Source organism: Pocillopora damicornis, chromosome 2 (genome assembly GCF_964200805.1).
Source record: "Pocillopora damicornis chromosome 2, jaPocDami1.2, whole genome shotgun sequence".
Lineage (NCBI taxonomy): Eukaryota > Metazoa > Cnidaria > Anthozoa > Scleractinia > Pocilloporidae > Pocillopora > Pocillopora damicornis.
The window spans coordinates 36,369,289-36,395,400 of NC_142671.1; the positions used below are offsets into that span (position 1 = coordinate 36,369,289).

The window sequence follows — 26,112 nt, forward strand, 5'->3', positions numbered from 1 at the left end:
TGTTAACAAGGGTTAACCCAGTAGACCACGTACTTACCAAGAGTTCACTTAGTGAAAAATCACGATGAGATTCTGCGTTTGTTTTATTAGCTAGTCAGATTTCAGGAAAACGAAGCGTGGCGTGGGCCTAAACGGTCGTGGGTCTGGGAATGAGGTTAGCTTTGCGCGAGCCTATTAAAATGCCAATGTTACGTCACAATGTGACGTAATCTCTATGATGTAATAAAATAATTTGTTATCGCTGAAAGAAAAACTGCTTTTAGCAGTGGCAGTGTTACCTCGTGTTTCACGCTTGTGTTTGGTGTCAACATAAAGAAAAAATGGTGACGAAAAATCTGTTCTCGTCTAAAACGTCTCCGGTCCGAAAATGACGACACCTGTGGAAGTTGAATCTGGTGAAGAAGGTAATATTTCCGAGAGGAGATATATATATATACTACAGTAGCACTTTCTTGTCGTCTAGGTTTGTGAATTTGGTAATACATTTTAATTTAGGGCTTCTGGTGAGATTGAAATTCTTAGATTTGATCTAAAATCAGTTACTGTCAAAAAAAAAAAAAACAAACTAAAAATACGATAAACGAGTAGATTGTATTGAAAAAAATATTACACCATTACGGAAATATTTCGAAAACTGAAAGCCGCTGAACATCTAAAATCTTTGTGGCGTATGGCACCTCAAGTATAGATGAAGTGAGCAAGTTGCCTAAAGAAAGGTTCCTAGCCATGAAACAACGTGCTTCCTGTTTCAAATTCTTCACCGATTAGCGCACTAGGATCTAAGACAATGAGCTCAGCTTATGTTATTTTGGTGTCATTGATCAAAAACTGTCGCAGACAATAAAGACTGTGCGCAAGCTGTCAATGTTAATGCTGCTGGATGCGCGTTTCTGTGTTCTTCTGTGCGTTTCCGCGCGTTTCTTCGCTCGAGAGAAGATTTGAGATGAGACGTTTACTGAGAGGTCTGGCACCAATAAGGCGGATCTCTCGAGGGCTCGCGTTACTCAAGACCTCTTAGAAGAATTAATGAGGGCCTGGAAAATATCTGGGAACTCGAAGAAGTTGATAGGTTAGAGACACTTAACGTTCTAATTCTACCCGAAGAGTTGGAAAGAACAACAAAACAGTGCCTTGTTAACTGCACTTTATGTTTATCATGATGAGGTCTATTTCTTTTTTCATTATATGGTTTAATTAGAAACTACAACAGAAGAGTATGAATCAATGGACACTTCACGACCTAATGTGGAAAGACCGCAGCCAATAGCGGTCAGTCGGTTTCGCCCTTACTTCACATTCGCAGTTTCCTTGACACAGTTGTTTATGTTGATCTGGTTGTGCTACACGACAACTTTCGCTGAAATAGGCTTGTCACCAAGGACCTATTACAGAATAGGTAAGTTACAGTCAATATCTGTATTGCGGAGGGGACGTCATTTAGTGAACCCCTAAAAATGGGGTCGTTATCGGTGAAAGTGAAGTCAGAAACTAATAGCTGGTTTGAATAACAGGCGAAGGAGTTGTGATTGTCCATGAGAGCTATGACGGAACCGTTTGTTCAGGGGAGGGGTTGGGGGCGTTGGGCGACATTGTGATTGAGTTCAATCCTGGACATAAGCTGATTTAAAACTTAACTCATAGAATTTAAATCATGCACTTCTGCCGAAGGATTCAATTCACTAGGACCTGAACTCTACATTTCATTTCTTTTGTCAGAACCTTTCACGTTTCGTGGTAACGTCACTGTTACTCACAGTGAACGACCGAACCCCTTGATTGGCCCCCCAGGAGCACAGTTGATATCCCTGGGGGCGCTCTACCCGCCGTGCATCAGGGAAGATTACGCGTTTAACGTCTACATGGTTCACGCTTTGCAGCTGCACGTTGGGGAAGGTGGAGAAAAACTGGGCTGCTGTGAGGTAGAGGAAGTGAACGCAGCAGGGACAACAACGAAGGTAAAATGTTCGGATTCAAAATGGAATCCAGTACTTTTGATCAGTTCTTATTGTGCGCCGCATGCCTAGCTATACCCTGCAAATTTTTTCCTTTTTTTTTTTTGAGAATGTATTGAATAAACATTTAATGGAGGGAGTATCTTCGTTTCGAAGTTCTTTCCACGACAAAACTAATTAATATCCCCGGCGGCTCCATTTGCCGTCTGCTTTCCCTCAGAACATATATGAGATCGAGGTTGACGCTGATGTGAACGTCTCAGAAAACAAACCTCCATTCCCGACATAATCTAAAAGCATCTTTGGTGGAATTGACATATCGCAAGGCCTGCATTACGTATGAATAACGAGCCAATTCTTTTTGTGCCGTGTAACCTCGAAAATACAAACATGAACTCAGTTCAGTGATTCTTTTCTACAGGGAGAATGTAGCATTCTCTCAAACAACAAAGCGACTTGGAGGGAAGTACGTTGTAGTCAGCGGTCTTCACCACAATCGGCCGTCAAGCATATCTTGCGACCTTGCTGTAAAGAAGACGGGCAGTGTACGCTTACCAGTCCGCAGCATTGTTGGTTTATGAAGGGTCGAGTTCATCTTCACTTTGACCACTGCACACAGGTACAGAGGGCTCTCTTGAAGCACAACAACCTTACCGATTACATACAGATCGACTCTTAGGAGAGGATGTCATCACATGCGCACGATTCACGACCCTGTGCAATATCCAGTTATTTGTATCTATAAATCTAACAATCGCGTCGTGCACACTCAAAAATAAATCAACAAGAAATAGTTAGGACAGGTTGGGCGGCAACAGGAATAAAAGCGTGGTATGGACTCCATGTAAAAGTAAAGGTGTCTTTTGAAGATGGATGCTCTGTATAAGCAAAGACCTAACTTACATAAACATGTTTGCAACAGTGCTCACCATTTAAATCATTGGCTTAATGGTTGAAAATAAGCTCATGTTGTATTAAAATTTGGTGTTAATCATTTGTTGAATTTTATGACCGATATACTTCTTGACTCATTATTTGTCAGGTCGACTGTCTAAGGCAGCTTTGCATTCTGGGCAGTGATATTGCAACTGACAATTACGTCACACAATTCGCTCCACGTCGAGGCAATCAATGGTGGCGATTCGTGACGTCACTTTATCTACATCATGGTATTCTAGACTACCTACTGATCACGTTTATACAAATAAGGTTGTGCTGGGGACAGGAAAACGTTATGGGATGGTTGCGCATGACAATGGTGTATCATACTGCTGGCGTGGGCGGACAATTGGTAGGGCTCATGCCTTATTCAGTAGTTGTTGAGGTTGATTTTAGATTTTCTAAGCAGCTAGATTCTAGATTAAGAGTAACTAGGAGTGAGTAAAAGCCTGTTATGCTCCAGATTTTTTTTAAAGAAAATTTCGTAGTTAAAATAAGCTGATTTAATGCCCAAAGTTTGATTAAGATTATACTGTTGCATCTCTTGTAACAACTATAAAAAATGTTCGCACTTTGCAGTTTTCATCATTTTTGGTCCTCTCTTTTTTCAGATAGGCTCCTTATTTACAAAGCATGACTCGCCCCAGGCCGGAGCAGGTCCAGCCGTCGGCGGTATCACGGGCCTGGCTCTGGTTGAACACGTGATACGCAGACGAACGATAAAGAATCCTGGGCGAAGGCTTACTTTCTTAATTGGCTCGCTCTTTGCTCTTATTTTTCTTGGCACCCTTCCACAAGTTAACAGCTTTTCTCTGTTGGCCGGTTTACCTTACGGTTGCTTGAGTGCATTGGTTTTTTGGAGTCGAATCGTGTTTCCACGGAAATTTTTCTTATGTAAATTTATAGTTGTGTTTATAATAGTCATGATATTTTTGTTTAGCCTCGCTCTTTTCTACGGATTGCAGCAGATAAGCTTAAGTGCCTTCATGCGATTGGTAAATTGCATCCCGTATGCGAGAGGTTTGTGCGATTAATCGTGTTTTGGAGTAGAGGGAGGAGACGAAGGAGAGGACGATGAGGAAGCAAAGGAAGAAGAATGAGCAGAGGAAGAGGGGAAGGAGAAATAGCAGATAGGGAAGAGGAAGGATAGGGAGCAGAAAAAGGAATGAAAAGAGAGAGCAGTGGAAGGAGATGAAGGAGAGGGAACGGAAGAAGAAGAGGTGCAGAGGAAGGAGAAGGGGCTGTTGAAACATAGGAAGGACAGGAGAGCAACGGGAGGAGAGTGAAGTGAAGGAAAGGAGAAAGAAACGGAAAGACAATGCAGACGAAGGGAATAAAGGAGGTGAGACAGAGGTATAGGAGGAAAGGGAGGAAGGAGGGGGAACAGAGGAGCCAGAGGAATCAGAGGAAGGATAGAAAGGACCCTGAGAAGGCAAAAGGAGAAGACGAAGGAGAGGGCGAGGGTAAAGAGGAGAAGGAGAGAAAGAGATGGGCAGAGGAAGGAAAGGGAGCAGAGGAAGAAAAAGATGAAGAAGGGACAGATTATGGGCAGGGACAGAGAAAGAAGAGGTAACAGAGGAAGAGGAGGAAGGAATGGTGGTAGAGAACATCGCTGAGGATATGAAAGGGTTCGAATAGTGATACAAACAAACATTCACTCAGTTATAGTAGCTTGCATTTTTGCATTTTGTTTCTTTGTTCTTACATGCAGATTTTGAGATTAATCAGTAAATAAGAATTTAAAGTTGAACATGTATGCCCGTCCTTTTTTTTTTTCAAACGGGGGGAGGCTGAGGAGGTGACCATCAATTCTTTTAAAGGCACATTTAGAGGGGTTAGAATCATTTCTCTTTTCCTTAGAACCTTAGTTCCTCAGAACGTTTTATTTTACTTTCTTAAAGATGTTACCGGTGTAACGATGTCACTGTGTTTTTAATAGCCTTTAGGGACTTGCGCACTACAATGAGAACTAATATATCCCGGATGTAAGCACACGTCTTACAGTCAGATTAAATCGTTGTGTTATCTAGCTGTATTATTAGTGCAACCAGTCCGCTCCCTGGAACTAATTATGGATGATTCCTTATGGGATTTCAAGTTCTCTTATTACTTCTATCAAAATTTATTTCAATGTTTTGGACGCCGCTGAAAAGTTGGACAAAATCGAAAGAATAGCTCACTCTTCAAAACAGAAGAAGAAAAATGAAAGCAAAATTATCGAAAGCTCACAAGTGACCAGCGGCAACTGTAACACGATCGTCATCGTCTCGATCTGTCACGCGCTTTTCATAGAGAAACTAAAATTACGAACGTCCTCTTACAGAGGTATCTTTCCTCACAAAGCTTAAGTAATGGGAAACTGTAATCCAAGAGCGTTATTTGCACTGGCCTGTACGTCTTCTTTGGCGGCAGAGATTTGCTTTTTAACAGTGAATTTCCTGGAGGCGGAAGTAGGCAAAGCGAATGCCAGTCAGTCATGTTGGTCAAATTTCGAATCTACTGGTTCGTCGAGCGATGTAAACTGCCCCTTTTTCGTGTTGTTCCTGGTGATGATCGTAAATGGATTACTGGTTCTATTTACGACATCCTTCCTGATAGCAAGGTTGCTTGGGAGCCGAGAGTGTTCGTTAAAGAGAATTCCATTTTGTCGCTTCATTCTCCGCTACGGCTCATTCTTCACCAATGTTTTCTTAGCTCTTCTCGTGTTTACCTTTATCGCCCTAGTCATTGACTTGAAGTCGACGAAAAATTACTCTGGTCACATACTAAAAAAACCACACCGGGTGTACTTTATTTTAGTAATTGCTGGGCTAATTTTGGTCTTAATTTCGGCGGTTACGACTGGCTTGCTCGCATTTCAGCGTCGCAGAAACCCTAGGGATGACGACTTTGAGGATTCTTTCAACCGCAGCTACTCCGATCGCGGAAGTTTTCATGATATCAACTAACTCATTGTTATAATGAATTGTGTGAGAGGTAAATGAAGACACTTTCGGCGAACTGTCTCAAAGACCTTGAGATTGTCATTTTGATTAATTTTATTATTTTACATTATTATTTTATTAATATTGATATTATTACTATTGTTATCTAATTTTCAGGTCGGCTGTATGTTTAGGTAACATGTGACCAACATTCTACCTCCAAGCCCCCCTCCCCCCTCCCCATACTTCAACTCATTTTTCCCTCCCTGGGGTCACTCCAAAAAGGAACTATTTAGAAATATGTGTTGTCCAGTCAGGACTTAACTTTGGCACTCCGGATCTAGAACAGAGTTTCCAATTGTTGACACTTTCTTTGCAAAGGCATAATATTTTACATTTACGAAGGCATAATATTTTATATTTACAAAGGCATCAAATTATCAGCGGCTATTAGAAGTTATTTATAGTTGAATAGTTGACAAACTATACTCTATGCTGTACAAGGTAGACTTAATACTTTAATTACTAATAATCTGAATAACATGTGCATGGTTCTGTGAGGGATTAGTTTTGCAAATGTGGCATAATTTTAAGTGAAAAGTTAAAAGCCCAAACTTGAGAACCCCTCCCAGACAGAGACCCCTCTGGTCCTCCTTCATCCTTTACATAATAATGTGTACTAGAAACATCATTTGAGTTAACAACTAAAAAAGTCTACAGGATGTGTGCTTGTTTCAGGATACATTGATATTTTTGTTCATGTATTTTCTTTGATAATAGACCTTCCATCATTGTGTAGAGAAGATGGAATACCTATAACTGCCATGGTTTAATTTTAAAATGACTGATCATCACTGTTTTTGCATGAGTTAACTTCAATTTCATCAGCCCATCCCTCAGGGATAAAATCAATTTTTTAAAAAACTTTTAATGTTATTGTTGATGTCAGCATGATCTTTAAATGCTAATCAAGGAAAACCATGAGAGGCAACTTAATCTAGAAAATCATCACCAATTTTGAGATTAGCTGGGTGTGAATACCAGCTGGTGTTTGTAAAAAGTAAGTAATGTATTTGATAGTGAAAGAGGACATAAAAAATGGAAGTTTTCCTTAAACAAAAATAAAGTTGTTTATTGTTTTCTTGACTCACTTCATGCTTGAAACATTGAAAATTTTTGCCCATATGATCTGTAACAATTATAGTCTATTGGAGAAAATAGAATGTATTCATATGTTGCTATGGTTTAAATAAGTTCAATTCCTAGTCTTTTGTCCTTCATCTATCACCAAACTCCTAAAATAACAACAAAACAAGTCAGAACAAGAAATGAATTGAACAATTAAAAAAAAGAAAAGAAACATCATCAGCATCATATAGCTCTTTACTTCACTTATATATATATATATATGTATATATATATATATATATATTCATTGTGTTGTGCACATTAAATGCGCAATTTCAGTAAATACAATTGCAATAATATTGTATTGACAACATCTAACTGTGTTGGAAATTCCAAAGGTACTTTTGGTCAACCCACAGTGGTTTTAAACACTTTATTGAAGGCCTTCTGTTGCAGTCAATTATCGAACTAAAACCGGAAGTAATTCTGGAGCTGGTTGCAGGACTTATCATTTCACCTACATGACATATATTTCTTTTGACGTAGCGCAGAGAGCGATGGGATCTTTATTTTTAACCAATCAGAATTCAGCTGAATATATTCGCGCCAAAATGTGTCGCTCCGCCATGATTTTCATTCAGCCCTACACTTAATTTTTCACTAAATTTTGCTACTTGGAGCCTTCAAGCAACGGGACAGTTATGTACATTAAGCAGGTAAGGCATTTTTCTTATCTTTGGTCTGTTTCGTTAGCGTTTAACTGAATGTTGGACGCTGAGAAATTAGTAAAGGTCTCGATACGAACGTGTAGCTGTCAAACTTGTGAATGTCACGCTTAGCAAATCGTTGAAAAGTATTAACATCCAGACTTGCCTTTGATCATGGCTGACATCAGAAACTGAAAATTTTCATTATTTCCTTGTGAGAATTTTGTTTGTTGAAATAATTGCCGAAGCCCCTCGGTAGAGAAAGGAGGAAAATCGTGTAGTTTCTGTTGTTCGGTTAATTACGCTAGTTAACGTGTCACACCATCATCATAACAAATGTGGAAGCTTGGGTTAAATTAGTTCTTTCAAATATCGCAGTACTGATTTTTCTTGTCTTGACGCGTTTTTCTATCGTTTTTAAGTGGTATGCCATCGTTTTGATCGATTTATTGCCAGAGTGATTTATAATTCAATCGAAAAGGAAATGGTAATAATTCAGAGAAATATGATAAACGTACAAAAAGAAATAAAATTTACGTAAGAGTACTTTGCAAAATTACTTTCCACGAGTAACAGTTGATTGATAAATGCATTGTAGTATTTTCAATTTGCCTATGCAAATCTTTTTACAACATTGTGCCAAAACACTTGTATGATTTTGTTCCTCTTGCAATTAATGATTCATGGTTGATAAATAGAACACTAAAATCCCATGATATACCAGTTAAATGCCCTGTATTCCTCCACAGCTTGCTTAAGTCTAAAGCTTTTTTGGTAAAATTTCCACACAGCCCCATACTATTGTAAAACAAATCTGTTTTCCCAATGGCAATGTATTGTTTTAGTCATTGTTTTCTCTATTCAAGAACTGAATGCATAATGAAGTATGGGGCTGTGCGGAAATTTTACCCCTTTTTTTGCAGTTAAAATCTCATTATTCATTGCCAATAATTTATTGTTCTCAACATGCCTGTATTCTTCAAAATCTGTTTAAAAACATGCAGACAACTGAACCACAATTTCAGAATGACCAAGACAAAATTTTCCCTACAGTACTGATATGATAACAAGCAGACAAGCAATTAGAATAAAGAAAATAATAGTAATAAGGGGTTGATTCAATACCAAATTCTCTGAACTAATGTCATAAGAATGTTATGGTTTATAATAAGGAGAATTACTAATCAGATCTTGGGAGTGATAATGGGGTTAACATGTTTGATAAGAGGTATCTGGAAACCGAATTGTATACAAGTCTTGATATAATAGTAAGATAAAGATATTTTATGGTGAAGTACAAATTGTACTGCTCATACTTTGTAAAATTTCGCTTTCTTTTCTTTTTCCTGATCATGCAGGTTATTATTCAAGGATTTAGAAGCTATCGTGATCAAACCATCATAGAACCCTTCAGTCCTAAGCACAATATTATTGGTAAGGATTGGATGTTACAAGGTCTTTGTTTTCAAAAATTACAGTAATAAATAGATTTTCTTTAGATCTGAAGTTTCATTGTTGATATCTGCCATAAATCTCTTCTATTTCTTGTAATTTTTTTCATTAGAATTTTAAGAGTTTTCATTTTGTCAAGTCTTGAGGATTAGTATGTCTTTTGGTTGGATTTTGCTTACATCTGAATCTTTAATTTTCTGTTCTCACAGTTGGCAGGAATGGTTCAGGAAAAAGTAATTTCTTTTTTGGTAAGTTTGTCTGTTTTTTCAATACAGTTATACAGTGTTTGTATATAAACCAATAATTTCAACTTTTCCTTATAGCAATACAGTTTGTCCTCAGCGCCGATGAATTCAGTAATCTCCGACAAGAGGAACGACAGGCCCTTCTCCATGTAAGTGAACTTTCACACGAAATATACAAATAGATCTTTTTGTCTGTCAGCAAAATGAAATTGGGGTTTAAATGAAACAGAAACAGTGGTAGAAATACAACACAAGTGACTCTGCTTCTATTAACATCAAAATTTTGTTGGAGTTTTTATTATTTTTATCTGTTTTGGGAAGACTAATTTTTTTATGTTTTGAGGAAACCAAAGTTTCTGATGAAAACTATTTTATTTCATGATTCTTTGTTTAAGCAGCAATTAAAGAACAAGGAAAAGAAATGTAATCTTTTCAAATTTTCAAACTTGTTGATTGATGTGGAGGACATTTTGAGTGAATTTCATAGAAAGACTTGTACAATATAATTGCACACAGAGTTTCTCATTTTTCTGGATAAAGTAAAATTTTTGCTGCATTTTATGTTGCATTTTAGCCAGAATTTACTTTTTTACATTGAGAATGATCTGCAAAGTTAAAACCTGTAAAATTTTCAAGCAATATACTAATGTAAATTTATGGAAATGTACTCAGTCTAAATTTCCGAACTGTAGGAGGGTACTGGGCCACGTGTGTTGTCAGCTTATGTGGAACTCATCTTTGATAATACAGATAACAGAATACCAGTAAGTGTCAATCAAGTTTTAGTTAAATTTTCCTTTGTGTAGAAAATATGTAAACTTATATGGAACAGAGGGAAAACAAGGTTATAACAACCCTTTCACTCCTAGCAATGATAAAAAAAGGAATTTCTGCAAACAAAACCAGTTCATCTTTAAGCTGAAAAGTGATGGAAAAAGAAAAAAACAAAGATACAAATAAAGGATATTGTATTATTATTCTTTTCACCAAATTTTCCGAGCTGAAATTATCAGGCATGTGTAGCAGACAGTGCAGAGATCTGACCACATTGTCCACCTTTTGAACTACTGGGCCCTGATGTTTAGATCTCAGAAGAGAATGGCTTAGGTGTCATCTGTACTTGATTGATTGAAATCAATGTCATTCCACAGGGTTTTTACACTGACACTGACATAAACATCTAGTGAACAATAACAGTTGCTGTGGATTAGAATGATCTTTACTTGCATTTCCTATTCTTTTTCCTTGTAGATTGAGAAAGAGGAAGTATCCTTGCGACGGGTGATTGGTTCCAAAAAGGACCAATATTTTTTGGATAAAAAGAATGTCACCAAGAGTGATGTGATGAATCTGCTGGAGAGTGCAGGTTTTTCTCGGAGTAATCCATACTACATAGTCAAACAAGGAAGGGTAAGGAAAAAGTCAGAGGTTCTCAGATAATTTGTCATGTTCTCATAGGACTGGCTTTCATTTATTTAGTACTACAGGTAGTTAATATCATTGAATTAAGTTTGATTTCTTGTGTTTTTTAGCTTGTTAGTTGACTGTACCTACTTTGTTACATATGGTACTCCCCCCTGTGGTTATGCCTTAAGCTACCTGACTGAACACAAATATCACTATTGATAGTAGTATTAACTTCGTTATCATTTGCACTAGAGTAATTTTGCAAGGCCAAAGTGTTATTTTGAAGCACTTAGATCTCCTAGCTTTCCTGTTCACTTTGAAGCTTGATGATGGAGATTTTGTAAATGTTTTGATATGTTTCAGTAGCTTGATACTTGTTATTTTTTTACAGATCAATCAGCTAGCTGTGGCAAAAGATCATGAAAGACTAAAACTATTGCGAGAAGTTGCAGGAACCAGAGTTTATGATGAAAGAAAGGAAGAGAGCAAGACTATTCTTAAAGACACTGGTATTATCACCGTTTGATAAATATGATGTCACACAAATGTTTATTGACTGCATAAGGTCAGGCTGGAACAAAAAAAAAACATGGATTTAAGTCATGATACAGGAATTGTGCTGTGCTTGGTCTTTAGGTCACTGCCTTGAGCTAAATAGTTTCCTGTCTGCCTTCCCACTCAGTCATCAAGTACAAACTACAATCACTCAGTTTGATTGCAATGGCTTCCCATTCCTTTTTTTCTGAATTTGATTTGTAGAGGGAAAAAAAGAAAAGATTGATGAGCTTTTGAAAGAGATTGACGAACGTCTGGAGACACTGGACGAAGAGAAAGAAGAACTCAAAGCATATCAGAAATGGGACAAAGAAAGAAGGTAAATTCAACGCAACTCTAATAGAAATTGGTTGAGTGAGTAGTAGAAAGACAATGATGTAAACGTTTTACTGTGATAATCATGTGACAGTAAGTTGTGCAATAAAATTGATCTTAAAAGTTAAATTCTTACCTCCCAGGTGCCTTGAGTACACAATCCATGACAAAGAGTTGCGGGAAACAAGGGAAAAACTGGATGCGGTGAGGAATACTGATTTGCTAAAAAAATTCCTATCTAATTTTGTTTTTATTTCCATCTTGAACTTGCAAAATAAAGAAGGTTTTTTTTTTCTAAAGTGAACATTTTTGTGTAGTTGTGAGTACTTGATCAATCAGCCTTGCAATTTAATGAAGTTGTCTCTTTATAGAAGGAAATAAGATATCACACAATGGCTGAGTTGAAACTGTGGAAGAACCAAAAGAACTAAAGAAAAAAAAAAGGATTACATAATTAGGTAGCCAAACTAGAGAATATTAAAGCAGATCAGCTGTGTTGATAGGGACACCATAAGTTTGTAAAAAAAAGGAAAAACATTGAATGTAATTTTACTAAAACTGTATTGGTGGAAGGCCAAGCACATGCAATCAGGTAATTATGTGGCAAAAGAGAGGATTTTAACACAGAACTAACATGAACCAAGTCCGCTAAAGTAGTAAAGGGAATGATTGATCCTGGGATCTTAAGATTTCAAATTCAGTTCTTTAAACTTCTTGCATTACCATTTTTTGAAAATAACTAAACCCAGCTAGAATGCCAATGCTATTCTTTATGCAAGTAGTGTCTTATTACACTGATTATTTACCTATTTATTTGATATTGATTCTTATTCAGTTGGAAAGTTCCAGACAACAGGAAACAGACAAAGCAAGCTCGCTCCAAAAGGAAATCAAAGATGCCAGTAACAAAGTCCAGGTTTGTTATAACATAATTTATGCATGTGTGTTATTATGTTCTTGTCATTAATACTTGCACTTACCAGAGTGGTCTGTATAGCAGTCAAATTATTTTTCTTTCTAAAGGCCCTGTCTCAGAGCCTGCGTGAAGTGATGGATCGCATGACAGCAGCAAACTCTGAGAGACAACAGCTTGATGAAGAGTGCCAGGAACAAGTCAAACAAAGAACAAAACTGGAACTGGACATAAAAGACCTGGAGAGGAATGTCAGAGAAGATAGTGCACAGAAGGTGATTCTTCCATTAAATAGTAATCTGATCTGAATGTCCCCCTTAGCCTCAGGCCCAAGCAAGTGCCTTCAGTTGCCAATCCAGGTTTTAGTCAATCATGGTGAAGAGTATGGGGTCGGCCAAAACCTAAAACAAATGTAACTACAGGAAAAAAGCTCAGTTTATTATTTCTGTTAGTAACAACTCTATTTGGTCTTAAGTGTGATTGTTCCAGTCCCAAGAAAGCCTTTGACTTGCACATTCTGACATTCTGTGAGTCATCTCTTGAATTTATTAAAGACTTGAGCTCAGGTTATCAAAACATCACTCTCTGTTGTTGAAGATAACTGTTTACATGTATAAGGACTTAGTTGCTCTTACTACACAATGGGCTGTTCAGCCGACCGAATGGAAAAGCATTTTCTCTCATGATATCACAATGATTTTTTTATGGACAAGTTAATGAGCTAAGAGGCATGGAGGAAAATAGCAGAAAACAAACATGAATTTGTGGTATTGTACAAAAGTAATGCAAACAGATTAAGACAAAGTTCCTCAATGAAGCTTTTCGAAGAAACTTTGCTCTGATTGAAATTCCTGCAATAGCAACAAACAGTGGGACAGAGAGACTCATACTCAATTGCATGGATTAGTGAAGTTTTCTTTGGATCTTGAACACTTTTTGTTTTTCTCAGATTCAACACAGAGAACAACTGGAGAGATTGGAAGAAACAATCCAGTCCAAAGAAGAAGAACTAAGTGAACTTTTACCAAACTACATACGGCTCAAAACTGAAGAAGATGAATGTTCTGCAAGGTAGGAAATTGATTCCTAGATTTTACAAATATTTACACTATTGTAGATTTTTTATTATTATTGTTTTTTTTGCCTTGCAAGGTATGCTATTTTAATTGTTCCTAGCCACATTGAAAAAAAATTATTTTCATTGCAGAGGATGTATGTGAACATTGTTTTAATGATGAATCTTTGCAGCAAGATGTTATTATATTTGTGACTTTGCATGCTCTAGTTTTCAGATAACACTTACCATGAAATGTATGATTATTACAAAATTGTGAATATTAAACTGATTTTCAGAGTGAAAGCCTGTGAAAGAAGACGTACAGAATTGTATGCCAAGCAAGGTCGTAAAAATCAGTTCAGAACTGCTGAAGAAAGAGATAGATGGATTACTGAGGTATCATGTTGAATGTTCAAAATACATTTTCTGTGCATCATTCATAACTTTCATTGCAAATTAGATAAAGTGCTTTTACAGCTTACTTTTATATATCAATCATCATGTGCTCACAATTACTTTTCTTTTACAGGAGAAAAGCTCCCTAGCAGAATCCATAGCTAACAAAGAGTCACAAGTAAGTAGGCTAGAGTGAATAAAAGTATTTGAGAGACTGTTTTTCTTTCTTTTTTTTCTTTTCTTTTTCTTTTTTTGAAACAAAGACAACTCTCCTTTTTCCTATTTTTCACCTTGGCGTTCTGGTTTATATCCAGTAAGAATTCTTCTCCATTCAATTTTGTGCATGAACAAAGCAAGTCTTGCAGATATGAAATCCAAAATTGTTTAAGGGAGGGTACTATGGTGTAGTCAGTACTGAAACCAGGTGACAATAGTCATGTGATGCACATGATGATTTGTGGCAGTTTCTCAGGAAAAGATAGAACAGCTTGTGACATTCATCCTTATTTATTCAAGTAGATATTAGTATCACTTTGATGGTACGAGAAAGCACTCTTTTTTAATGGAAGTGGTGTTGTTCTTTTCTCGTAGATTGCTGGTGTAAGAGCAGATGTTGAGAAACTAAGGAATGCAGTACAAGAACTAACAGTTGAAATACAGGTGAGAGCCAAATGAGTTAATTTATTTATTTAAAATTCCTGGTTTCCTTTTACATTATTTTTACTAGATGGCCACCCTTTCTTTGTTATCTTGGGGGATACATGCGCAATAAAACACAGTCATAACTTTGTCCAGACCAACTAATAAGTGGTTGCATGGACATGATGGTGGGGAACAGCCATTAAGTGACAACTAAAATTAATTTCCTTATCATCCACACCTAAATAAAATAAGCTCAGGCCTGCAAAATTCAGCTGGAGAAGTTTAATATGTAGCGTGAGAATTTGCTGATTTCCAATACCCCTTGACATCATGTTGTCAATAAATTGATTTATTTATCTTCTAATAGGAAGGCCACCCCAATGATGTATTCACATAACTGCAGATTAGGAAAAAGTATATTACTGCTTGCATATACATTAACCAAAAAAACGCAAATAAAACATGCCAAAAATTGCATGCAATTGTGACTAAAAAATCATGTGCATCAAAATATTGCACATGCGTGCATAAGCTTGAGACATCTGCCTCATTAGTATGTATGAGGTAGTCCTTTGAGGTAGTCCTTTTGTTGGTGGTTTATTGTTTTAAAGAATAGGCTACAGTGTAACAACACTGAAATACTACACAGCTACTAATGACCAGCAAACTCATTCATTTGAACTGACCTTCCCAAAATGCTGTTACCAATGCAACTTCGTGATGTACATGTATCTGGAGTGCATTAATTTTTTTTTGAGGAGTTCAGTTTGCCATTATTTTAATGGGTAGAGCACCTTATTTTTCTTAGGAAAGAACAGACAATGTGGAAAAACGAAGGCAAGATATTGAAAAAGCAAACAAGAGACATGCAGAATTTAAAAAGACAAGAGATCACACTACAAACAGTAGAAAGTAAGAGGATTATTTTTCATTGATGTTATGAAACTTTACCATGATGCTAATCCCTCTCCAATTCATTAAACCTTTACACCCTAACATCAGTATCCATTTTCTCCATACTCTTCTTCATTCCTTTCCTTTGGTACTGACAAGGAGAATTCATCTAACAATTAAAGCTTCATAGATTGGTAATCATGCCCTTTGTTCTTGTGATCTTAATGAATGATTCTGCTGTATTACTGAAAGGAGAATTAGATGCTGGACAAAGATGTTGAAAGGGTGAAGAAAATCAGTGGTGGAGTAAAAGACTTAGATTTTGTTGCAACATTCATAGTGCATGTCTAAATGGGTACACATAGACAGGGTTAGTCATTGGTAACTGGCATGATCTGGAGCTTGCAAAAGCTGTAATTACAATATGTAATATCTGTGGTGACAGTGAAATTATTACTATACAATAGGGAGTTATGGAGAGAAGAAGCTGCAATTGAACAAAGCATGCAGAACACAAGAGAGGAACTTAGTAAAACAGAGAGGAATTTAAGGAGTACTGTCAGTAAAGTATGTATCTTTGAACATATATCTTTACATGTGCATTGTGCTGTTTTCTGGCCAAGTTATTTCTGCTTAAGTTTTCAGTTCTTCATGATGCATGATTGTGAGTCATCAGTGAGAAACAATTTATTGTGAAGCTATTCTGTAGCACTTGAAATCTAATTTGTGCTCCTCCATTTACTTTTTTATGTGTGAGTATTGTTTCATTTAATGTTTTTAAGAATTTCTGCAACATGCACATGCTTAGATTCATGATCATGCATTAACTTATGCTCATGGACACAGAGGCAGAGAAACTTGGCGGGGTGTTCAACTTTGAGGCCCATTGGTGAACTTGTGAGGAAAATTAAGAAAAGAAAAAAAGTTTTTTTAAGTCTAAGGTTAAGGTTTAAGGTTTAAGGTTTAAGGTTTAAGTCTAAGGTTTTTCTAAGTCTGAGGTTAATCTTTTTTAATTGTTTTTATTGAGTCTCATCACTCACCAAAACATTGGTGATAGGAACTTAGAAAAGGGAAGAAAACTCAAGTCAAAGAGCCAAAGAGAACTCTGTTAGCTTCTCTTATTTGATTTTTTGTTTTACTTTAAATCTTCAATTAGATTACTTAACACATTTTTGCATTTGACATCTGGACATTATTGAGTTGAGGCCATTTGCTCTGGCACTGAGTTACTCCATGTCAGGTTATGCGTCTCATACTGTGTGATTGTGTTTGGTTTTGATAGTGATTTTAAGAGTCTGATGTACTGCATGTAAGCATGAACATGCATTTTAACTTCCTTGCATTACTTACCACATGATGTTCATGATTATTTCTGTTACCACAGCATGTTAGTAATGGTATTGACACAGTGAAGAGGATTGTTCAAGAGAGAGGCATTGATGGAGTCCATGGCCCACTTATTGAGAATTTTCAATGTGATAAACAGTTCTTTACTGCGGTAGAAGTTACAGCTGGAAACAAGTAAGGATTTCCTGTGATCCTATGTTTGGTTATCTTAGGGTAATGAATGCACACTGTGCTTTAGCTACTTATAAATTTTGTTGATAAATAACATTTGGGACTGGGGAAGCAAGGTCTTGAACCTGTACTTCTTGTCTAGGACTCCAACTCAGTAATAATTAGGTCACTGCATCTTGCACCATAACTGAATGTCAGAGGCTGGCTAACATTCTCAATTTCTTTCCAATATCCAACTGATTTTGGCATATTCCAAGTATTTCTTTAAGTTAAAAAGCCAATGCTCATTCCTTCCTTAGATAAATTACTCCCTTGAATTAGCCCTTCCCCCCCCCCCTTTAAAAATTGGTTTCATAAATATTTGTCTTTACTTTATAGGCTCTTTCACATCTTGGTGGATTCAGATAAAACTGCTGCACAGATCTTGTCCATCATGAACAAACATAAATTACCAGGAGAAGTCACATTTATGCCACTCAACAGACTCCTCAGCAAGGAGCAACAGTACCCCAGCACGCCTGTTAGTAACCCTGAAGTACATTTTGAAAGAAATGATAAAATTAATCATAATGATTAACAACTAATTTATGATTACCTTTATATTCAAGACTTTCTTTAAGTTATATTGAGGGTTGTCTGATATCATCTTTGACAGTTGAGCTATATTGTACTCCTAACTGCACATTCACCTTATTCTTGAATGGAACAAAATACACCATTCTCTTGTCTCCATGCGAATTGCCCTGTTTTAAGTTAAAGGTTTGTTTGAGTTCTGACAACACAGGAAAATGGGGTTAGTTGTCATAAAAGTAAAACAAAAAAAAAAAGGCGCCACTATATCTGGTCCAATGACTAGATGTCTCATTGTTTTAACAATTATTTTCAGGATGCCCTTCCAATGATTAACAAATTGAGGTTTGAGGATGCTTTTAGACCAGCTATGCAGCTAGTCTTTGGTAAAACTCTTGTGTGCCGCAATCTTGAAGTTGCCTCACAGTTCTCCAAAAGTGAAAATATGGATTGTATTACTTTAGAAGGTACATACTTAATATTTCCTATTACAATTTGTTTTTGCTCTAAATTAAACGTCTTAGATTTTTAAATGGACATGCACACACATGTTTCAGTTATTAAAGTCAGATTAATTTGATATTTGACAAAGTTAAGCTGTGAAAGTCTCTGGAAAAACTATATTCTTTTTATATGTGTGACAAAATGCACTTTCTTTTGTGTTTTCTGTACAATGTAGCTTCTTCTATGCACAATACAACTATCTGAGTGATAAATGCTATCAGCACTGGTATCTTAGCGGTAGATGTGCATGAACAATTCTGTATTTGTGTTTTTATTCTTTCATGTCTTTGTCGTAGGTGACCAAGTTAGTCGTAGGGGTGCCCTGACAGGTGGTTACTATGGGAACAGAAGATCTCGCTTGGAGCTACAGGACAGTATTTGGAAATTACAAGAAAAAGTTGAAGGAGAAGAAACACGAAGAGATCAACTGAAGGCTGACTTAGAAAGTATCCTCTTGTAATGCAATTTACTTTTGGCACAAAATTATAGGTAATCTGTAAGAAAGGGTCTCTTGGCATTTTTGAAAAGTTTGACAATTGATTAAGCTTACAAGTGATTGTGTAACTTCGATGTATACCTAACCCAGTTTCTCTTGCACAAAGGGATCAGGAGTAACTTTTATTGAGATTGGATGCAAGGCCATTGCAGGCAACCTCCCCAACCCCCTTCCCCCACTGCAGCTTTTGTTAGGTCCCTCTGACACTTCTCAGGAACTAATTTACTCTCCTGGGTTGAGAGAGGCACTGGAAGTGAAAGTCTTTTAAAACGGAATCTATTACACGAACCATTCAATAGCTGCACCCTTCATTGCTAAATCAACTTCATTTTTGTTATCATAAAGACACATTGTTGAAATATCCTTAACTAAATCTCAGAACTTGATTCTGATGTAACAGTTGCACTTGGAGAATTACAAAAAGTAGAAACACAACAAGTGCAGCTGAGGTTAGTGTACATACATCGTGTTATTTGAGTTGATATTTGGCAATTTTTTGCATTATTTTCATCATTATTTAAATTATTCCACAATGATTCACTCCTCAGAGAAACATACGAGAAGCAGAAGATTGATGTGAAAGCTAAAACTCAAGAAAAGAAAACAGCTGAACGAACTCTGGAGTCAAAAGTAAGTGACTATGGTACAGATGGTAACGTGGTTTGTTATAATTTTTTAGTCCTTGTTTTTTGTTTCATTTTGAATTAAGGGGTTTCAGTTGTAGATTCTCGTTAACACCATTCCTGTATAAGTATTATTACCTTGTTTCTTTTGTCTGTCTGTGTTTCTATCTCAAAACTCAAGCCTCGAAACTCGATTTTAATTCTCGAAAGTTTTGTGAATCGAGTTTCAAATCGACACCGTTTACTTAGAGCATCTTGAGCGGAACTGTTCATGTGTGTTTGTTGACTTTGCAGGAGCAAGGGCTGTTACACTTTGAAGCAGATCTGAAATCCATGCGTAGCACCATGAGAGCTTTAGAGGAGGAACTGGGGACTGCTCTTGTGTCACAACTCAGTTCGCAAGATCAAGAAGAGGTAGGGAATATATGACTTTGTGCTGGCCATTCTTGTAGTACATTCTAATCCGTTTTTTCCTTCTTTTTCTTTCTTTTTTTTTGTCGATGGCCATGGAATAAAGGTGAAAGATCACGTCGAAATAAAAAATGCAGTTTCTCTCAACCTCGTTCTTTACTTTCTGTGTTCATTACTTTGGTAGATCTCCACGTAAGGCTGAACACAATGTAACTCCGCTATTGGAGAAAGCTTTTTTGCTTATATTTTACCTGTTATGTGATGTTGTTCTTTTGGATTTTTCCCAGGTGGATAATTTAAACGGTGAAATTATGGCTCTCCAAGAGAGGCTAAAAACCGCCCTGTCAAACAGAACGAAGGTAAAGATTCGCTTTTAATGCAGATAGCATAAGGAAGTGAATAATTTTTGGGTAGTAATTTGAGTTGAAATGCTAATGGCATAAATCTTCTGTAGATCTCTTTCATGAATGGCGGACTCAATTCCTATTTTATTACATAGAAGTAAATTAGCCTTTTTTCGGCCTCTACAGTACGTTTCAAAACGTGCCCGAAAGAAAGATAAACATGGCCGCCACTATGGAAGGGGGTTTATATCACTTCTTCGGGATTATTTGCTGCTAATAGCAAGGGCGTGTACCAAAAGTCTCATTAACTCATCATAGCGGACTTGACGCGTTTCCGAGGTTTTCTTCTATTGCCTGTTTCTTTCAGCTCGAAGCCAAAAAGAACACCTTGGAAAATGTACTCAACAACAATTTGAAAAGAAAACGAGAAGAGTTAAAACAGGTGCGGTGAATTGTCTTTTCTAGTGGCTACTGAGTTCTTGAATAAGAGAGTTTCAGTGAAAGTTTAGTGTAAAGGAGTTGGTCGCAATGTATAGTGTTGTTATACTCTTCCATTTCTGCCAAAATGTAGCCAAACTAGAGGGCATTCTCTGTTGCAAGAGACAAAAAAAATGATCAAACTTCCTTGAGAACTAGAAGGGTTTTGCTACAACCCCTTTTTGGCCCCCTTCTATATCAGCGCTTTATAGAGATTTATACTTAAGGCAAATGAAAATCGCCACTCATTATTTTGTTCTCCGGTTTGAATTCTTTAGCTTAGATTCGAAATGCGTTTATGATAAATTACTCAAAAGCAAGCCTAACATAATCAGTGTATTGTGACAGCGACGCTCCACGTGGATATTCGGCGAGATATCATTTAATTTAAGGGTTGTTAACTATAGTTTTCTCTGGTATTGATCCTCCCGAAAAGGCCTCTCCGGGGAAGGAGCACGGGCTCATTTCCCGGACAGCGGTTGGTAATCGAGCCTACTTCAGTCTGGTAGTGTTAAATAGTATTAATTATTAATTTTATCAACCCTGAGATGGAAAACTGTGCATGGTAGTAAACTTGAATAACTTGCTTCTTCGATTTCCGCAGTCCCTCGAGGAAATCTCACTCGAGGACCGCAATTTACACCTGGAGACACTCAAGAGTGACTTACATACAGTGTTGGAGGTTATATCTCAAAGTTCAGCTCAACAAAAAGGTATAAAAAGTCCTTTCCAAGGTGCACAGGTGACCTTTGAATTCATTTCACTTCAAAGATCTTAGTAGGAATTCTCGTTACTATCCAATTATACCCAATTCTTATGATCTTAGTTCAGAGAATTTGGTATTGGATCAACTAATCATCCCTTAGCTGGTATTTTTCTCTTTTCTTATCTCTTGTCTGTTTGATATTGTATTGAATTTTTTTAGGAAAAATTCTGTCTTGGTCACTTATTGTAGTTAAGATCGTCACGGACGACAACTTAGGTTCATTAGTTTTCAGTGTAGCGTGCTAGAGTGTGTAACTTTCTGTGACCAAAACGTGTTCATGTTCAGTTCGACCCTTAGCGTCTTTGCTTAGAACAGTCCTGACAGTCGCATTTGTACGACCTTCTCTATGTAGAACTTGAAGAAGAAATAAGAAATCTCACCCATAGAAAGTCAGAGCTACAAACCTCGCTGGATGAGTGGAAGGTACGGCAATTTAGTGTAATTTTTTGGGAGGAGGTGGGGGAAAGGTGTGATTTGATTTGCTCTTAATTGTAATTTTCACGGTTAACGATGAAGATAACTTGTGCCTTGCAAATGAGCTAACTCAACATGTAAATCTTGACTTGCCCAGAGCGTTGAGAAGTTAAAAAGGGATGCTATCGATGATGATGCTAAACACATGGAGAAAATTGCTCACAAGAGGAGTCTGCTTATGAAGAAAGTAAGAATATTTGAGGCCAGTTTTTTAATTTAGATTTTTTAATTTAAAACCATTTGATGGGTAGTGTTTTTTCGAGGGGGAAGGAACTACAGGAAGAGGTAATCAGACACAAAAAAGTATGAATTGCGGTTTTATAATTGTTAATTGGTAAATTTAATGCTTTACTCAGCGAGCTGGTGAAGAGATTCTGCAAACTTGGCAATTAGAGAGTTGCCACAAGATAACCGTGATAGATTACCATAGGATAAGACCAAATTATTGAAATAAAATGACAAGGAAACCAGGTGCCTATTGTTAAAGGTTTGAGTGTGATCTTACAGAAAGAAGATTGCACCAAAAAGATCCGTGAGCTAGGATCCCTTCCAGCGGATGCATTTGACAAGCACCAAAAAACTCCGGTTAAAGCGGTAAGTTGCAGTTGACAATAATTAAAGAGCTTAATTTAAATCTTTATCAAAGGAAGTATGGACAAAGATAAATTTTTGTCTGTCGGCGAGAGGCCTGTATAGGAAACAAAAACTCTTTGAAATCAAAGTTGCTCTCGCAAGTGCACTAAGAAAAAAACTCATTATTATGGTTAACCCAAAAGTATATTAACGTGACTTTAGCTGTGGTGCTTGAAAAGAAAACTGCAAAATTAGCTCCCATTAGAAGTTTTAGCATTCTCCAACCGCAAAAAATTTTGTTCCCGGAAAATTCTAGAAAGTCTTTTGCTACACGGCAATTTTATTAACAATTTTTTTTATTACCATTATTATTTTCCGTTTTTTCTCTAGTTGTGGAAGAAACTGCATCAGTGTAATGAGGAACTGAAGAAGTACAGCCATGTAAATAAGAAAGCGTTGGATCAGTTTGTTAACTTCTCTGAACAGAAGGAAAAGTTAATGAAACGAAAGGAAGAACTTGACAAAGGATACCAGGTACACAATTACATTGCTACAATCTCGGTTACAACCGAATAAAGACTCTTCTTTATTTTCAACATTTTTGTCCCTTCCGAGTTTGTTACCACTAATCTCCCTTCCTCCCAGTTCCCTATTGAGTGTTCAGGGTCTTAACTGCCGGAACTCAGTTCGGTTTCTGAAACGTGAAACGTCCAGAATTGTTGATTCTCATGCTGAACGGGATTTCAGTCCATAACTGGGTACCCCTAACATTTAATCGAGTGTCCTTGACATCTAGATACCTTAAAGGGGGTCAGAAAGATCGTAAGACCTTTCTCGAAAACACATCACACAAACCCTAATCACGGCTCGAGCCAGGACCTCTCGGTTCGGTTTCCAGCGTACTAACACCAATGAATCTTCCACTCGTAAGGGTCGTTATGTTTAGTCGTTACATGCAGCTGTGGGTTTCGCATTTTATCTTTAAAACGCGTCAAAGAAGCAAAATAGCGTCGTTTACTGATAAATTTTGAGTTTTATTATTTACTTTACCAGTCTATCGTGGACTTGATGGATGTCCTGGAGCTCCGTAAACACGAAGCAATTCTCTTCACGTTTAAACAGGTACCATATTTCCTGTGCCTTAATTTGCGAATGACCCCTCCCCCCTTTCTCTCCCCACGTAAATTTTGGAATGCATAAAACAACCTGGCATCCCTCCAAATGCTAGTAAGACGATGATGATGGCAGGATACTTTTATTTTCCTTTGTAAAATATAATTTGTCGGAAGTTGGGGTCAAAGACAGAAGGATCCTTAGAGATCTACAACAGAACTTCATCGAAAGCACCACAAAAACTACAGATTAGACGGTCACATAATTGGTAAAATTTTTTAGAGTGGTTAACTCATTTTATAGGATCTAAAGACTTATTGAACTTTGTGACTTCATGCTTATGTTTTATGTGTTTTACATCAACAGATGTCTCACAACTTTACTGAGGTTTTTAAACAGCTTGTTCCTCATGGGAAAGCTACTTTGGTGATGAAAACAGATCCGGTGGAACAAACGGTAAAGTTTGACGTTTTTCGTGTTTGGTGTATTAACGAAAAGACATGGTGGCAAGACAAAGCCGCCTGAAATCTGTTTGACTCTCGTGGTGACGTCCTTGCAATGTCCGCCCTTCACTTTTGCTTTGCTGTACTCATTCCCTTTGTTTGTTTTTCTGTTTTACGCTTTGCTTTTCTTTTGATGTGTAAACATTTAATATAATCTCTCCAGTATCTTTCGCCAACACCTCTCTCTTATCATCGCGAGTGGTAGTGTATTGCCCTTGCGTCTATCCCCAAATGGACGTGGACGTGAAAGTTTATCGGCAATGCAAAGGTACAAAATTCAATTAAATGTAATTCGTACCTGACATCATTGTCAGCTAGAATAAGTAAAAAGGCAAAGAAGGAGAGACGTATATCGCAAGGTAACTGAATGACTCCGTAAATCGAATGAGAAAATTGCTAGTTTCTTAATATAATTTTTTTTACTTGACTCCAGGAGGAGGAAGAAGACAGCGAGGCTTCTCAGTCACAGAGATCTGTGCCTCTTGTGGATCAGTTTACTGGAATAAGTATCAAGGTAAAGTTACCCGCTGTGTAAAATCATCTGAATGTGAACTTAAAATTCTTTACTTTGACATAGAACTTGTAGAATACCCATTGTCGTGAACTGTTTCCTTGTTCACAACCGCCGAGCAGTAGTTTGTACGCAAAAATCTGGGACAAATTTTCAGTGATCCCAGTCAGTTTGACTCGAACCGCTTCACACAAGTCTGTAATAACCTTGTGATCCTGTCCCTCGCTAATCCTCTGACTCCCACGCAAGATTAACATGTAACCTTCCGCTAAGTTCAATAGGCAAGTTACGAGAAAATAAACTTATCAGCTTTTAAAACTTTTTTCTTGATGTAACACCAAATTCCCTCATTTTTTGAGCAAGGAAAATGTGCAAGCTTTAGAGGAGACTTCCCTGATTTGATATTTGGGGTCATAGAGTTACGGTATTGCCGCTCAAGTCTTCATAAACTCATCGGTTTCATTGGTGTGTTTGTAGGTGTCTTTTACCGGGAAATCCGCCGAAACTCGTGAGATGAATCAGCTCTCCGGGGGACAGAAGTCTTTAGTAGCCTTAGCACTGATCTTCGCCATTCAAAAGTGTGACCCGGCGCCTTTCTATTTATTCGATGAGATTGATCAGGCTCTGGATCCTCAGTTCAGAAAAGCTGTTGCAGGTACTTTTGAGGCTTTTGCTCATTAGTGTAGACCGAGACTAAAGATTGCTTTCTCACCTCCATTAATGGTCAGTTGTTTTACCACAGCTGTCCCTTAAATAGACACACTGACAGGCAGACGGACAGACAGACTAACAGACAAACTATAGACTGACTGACTGACAAGATAAAGACGAACAGAGACAGACGGACGGACAAACAGAAAGACGAATAGATGTAATTTATTTAAGCTGTAAAATTTTGTTACTGTGGGGTGGCAGCTAAGATATCTGTTAATGTCAAAACAAGAACTGTCCACGGGATTGTTTAGACGTTAGGGGTAGATTTGGAGAAGATGCAAGCCTGTACAGCCTTTTCCGGAGGTTAGTTATGCCCAGAGAAGGCAGTTGATATGGTAGTGAGAAGTACACTTCAAATCGTGAGGGACAATAAACAGTCCCTCCCTCCTAAAAAACAGAGTTTCTCGTATGGTTGTCGTTATTTTAGTTACTCACAAGAGATTTTGGTTCTTTTGTCCAAAGAAATGCTCCGTAAATTGGCTGAGAAAGCTCAGTTTATCACTACCACATTCAGACCCGAGCTGTTAGAGTCCGCTGACAAGTTTTACGGCGTGAAATTCCGAAACAAAGTCAGTCATATCGACGCGATTACCGCTGAACAAGCCAAAGACTTTATTGAGGACGACGCACAGGAGAAGTAGATACAATTTCGTGGTTCATACTTGAAGGCAGTTTCTTGCAGAACACGCTCGATTTAGTGGACCAGTCCTCACAGATAGTTCACGCATTCTAAAAGTCATGCGTACACAAAACGAAATTGCTCAATCTAAAAGACAGGTGGACTTTCAGAAACTACCCTTCCAAGCAATTCCTTCCTCGTTACATTATTCAGAAGAGATTGCGCTATTATATTATAACAGAATTATTGGTTATAGTGGAAGATTGTTGTTCATCTTGTTAATAAATGGGACTTTTCAACAACATTGTCTGTTTCCGTTTTCCAAAATTACCTTTTACAAAGGCACCAGTCATTATTATCATTTGGAGCG

The 26,112-nt window shown here is 37.3% G+C and overlaps 2 protein-coding genes across 2 annotated transcripts; both read left to right on the plus strand.

Annotated features, from left to right (window-relative positions):
• The first annotated feature begins 233 nt into the window (after positions 1 to 233).
• On the plus strand, positions 234 to 4,077 carry LOC113667504 (inactive rhomboid protein 2). Its single transcript, XM_027183324.2, has 6 exons — positions 234 to 404; positions 1,199 to 1,396; positions 1,717 to 1,955; positions 2,374 to 2,571; positions 2,995 to 3,243; positions 3,503 to 4,077. Exons 1-6 carry the CDS (start codon positions 368 to 370, stop codon positions 3,923 to 3,925), a joined length of 1,344 nt encoding a protein of 447 aa, XP_027039125.2. The 5' UTR covers positions 234 to 367; the 3' UTR covers positions 3,926 to 4,077.
• Positions 4,078 to 7,521: 3,444 nt separating this feature from the next.
• LOC113667505 (structural maintenance of chromosomes protein 3) lies at positions 7,522 to 26,044 on the plus strand. Its single transcript, XM_027183325.2, has 36 exons — positions 7,522 to 7,659; positions 9,009 to 9,084; positions 9,312 to 9,350; positions 9,426 to 9,496; positions 10,040 to 10,111; positions 10,599 to 10,757; positions 11,146 to 11,263; positions 11,514 to 11,628; positions 11,768 to 11,828; positions 12,460 to 12,540; positions 12,648 to 12,812; positions 13,487 to 13,608; positions 13,891 to 13,990; positions 14,124 to 14,168; positions 14,582 to 14,650; positions 15,441 to 15,544; positions 15,994 to 16,093; positions 16,911 to 17,047; positions 17,423 to 17,564; positions 17,931 to 18,081; positions 18,415 to 18,564; positions 18,994 to 19,063; positions 19,163 to 19,244; positions 19,532 to 19,651; positions 19,936 to 20,007; positions 20,360 to 20,434; positions 21,074 to 21,182; positions 21,588 to 21,658; positions 21,807 to 21,896; positions 22,217 to 22,303; positions 22,673 to 22,816; positions 23,336 to 23,404; positions 23,762 to 23,851; positions 24,332 to 24,412; positions 24,887 to 25,064; positions 25,586 to 26,044. The coding sequence occupies exons 1-36, from the start codon at positions 7,645 to 7,647 to the stop codon at positions 25,762 to 25,764; spliced, it is 3,609 nt and encodes a 1,202-aa protein (XP_027039126.2). The 5' UTR covers positions 7,522 to 7,644; the 3' UTR covers positions 25,765 to 26,044.
• Positions 26,045 to 26,112: the final 68 nt, after the last annotated feature.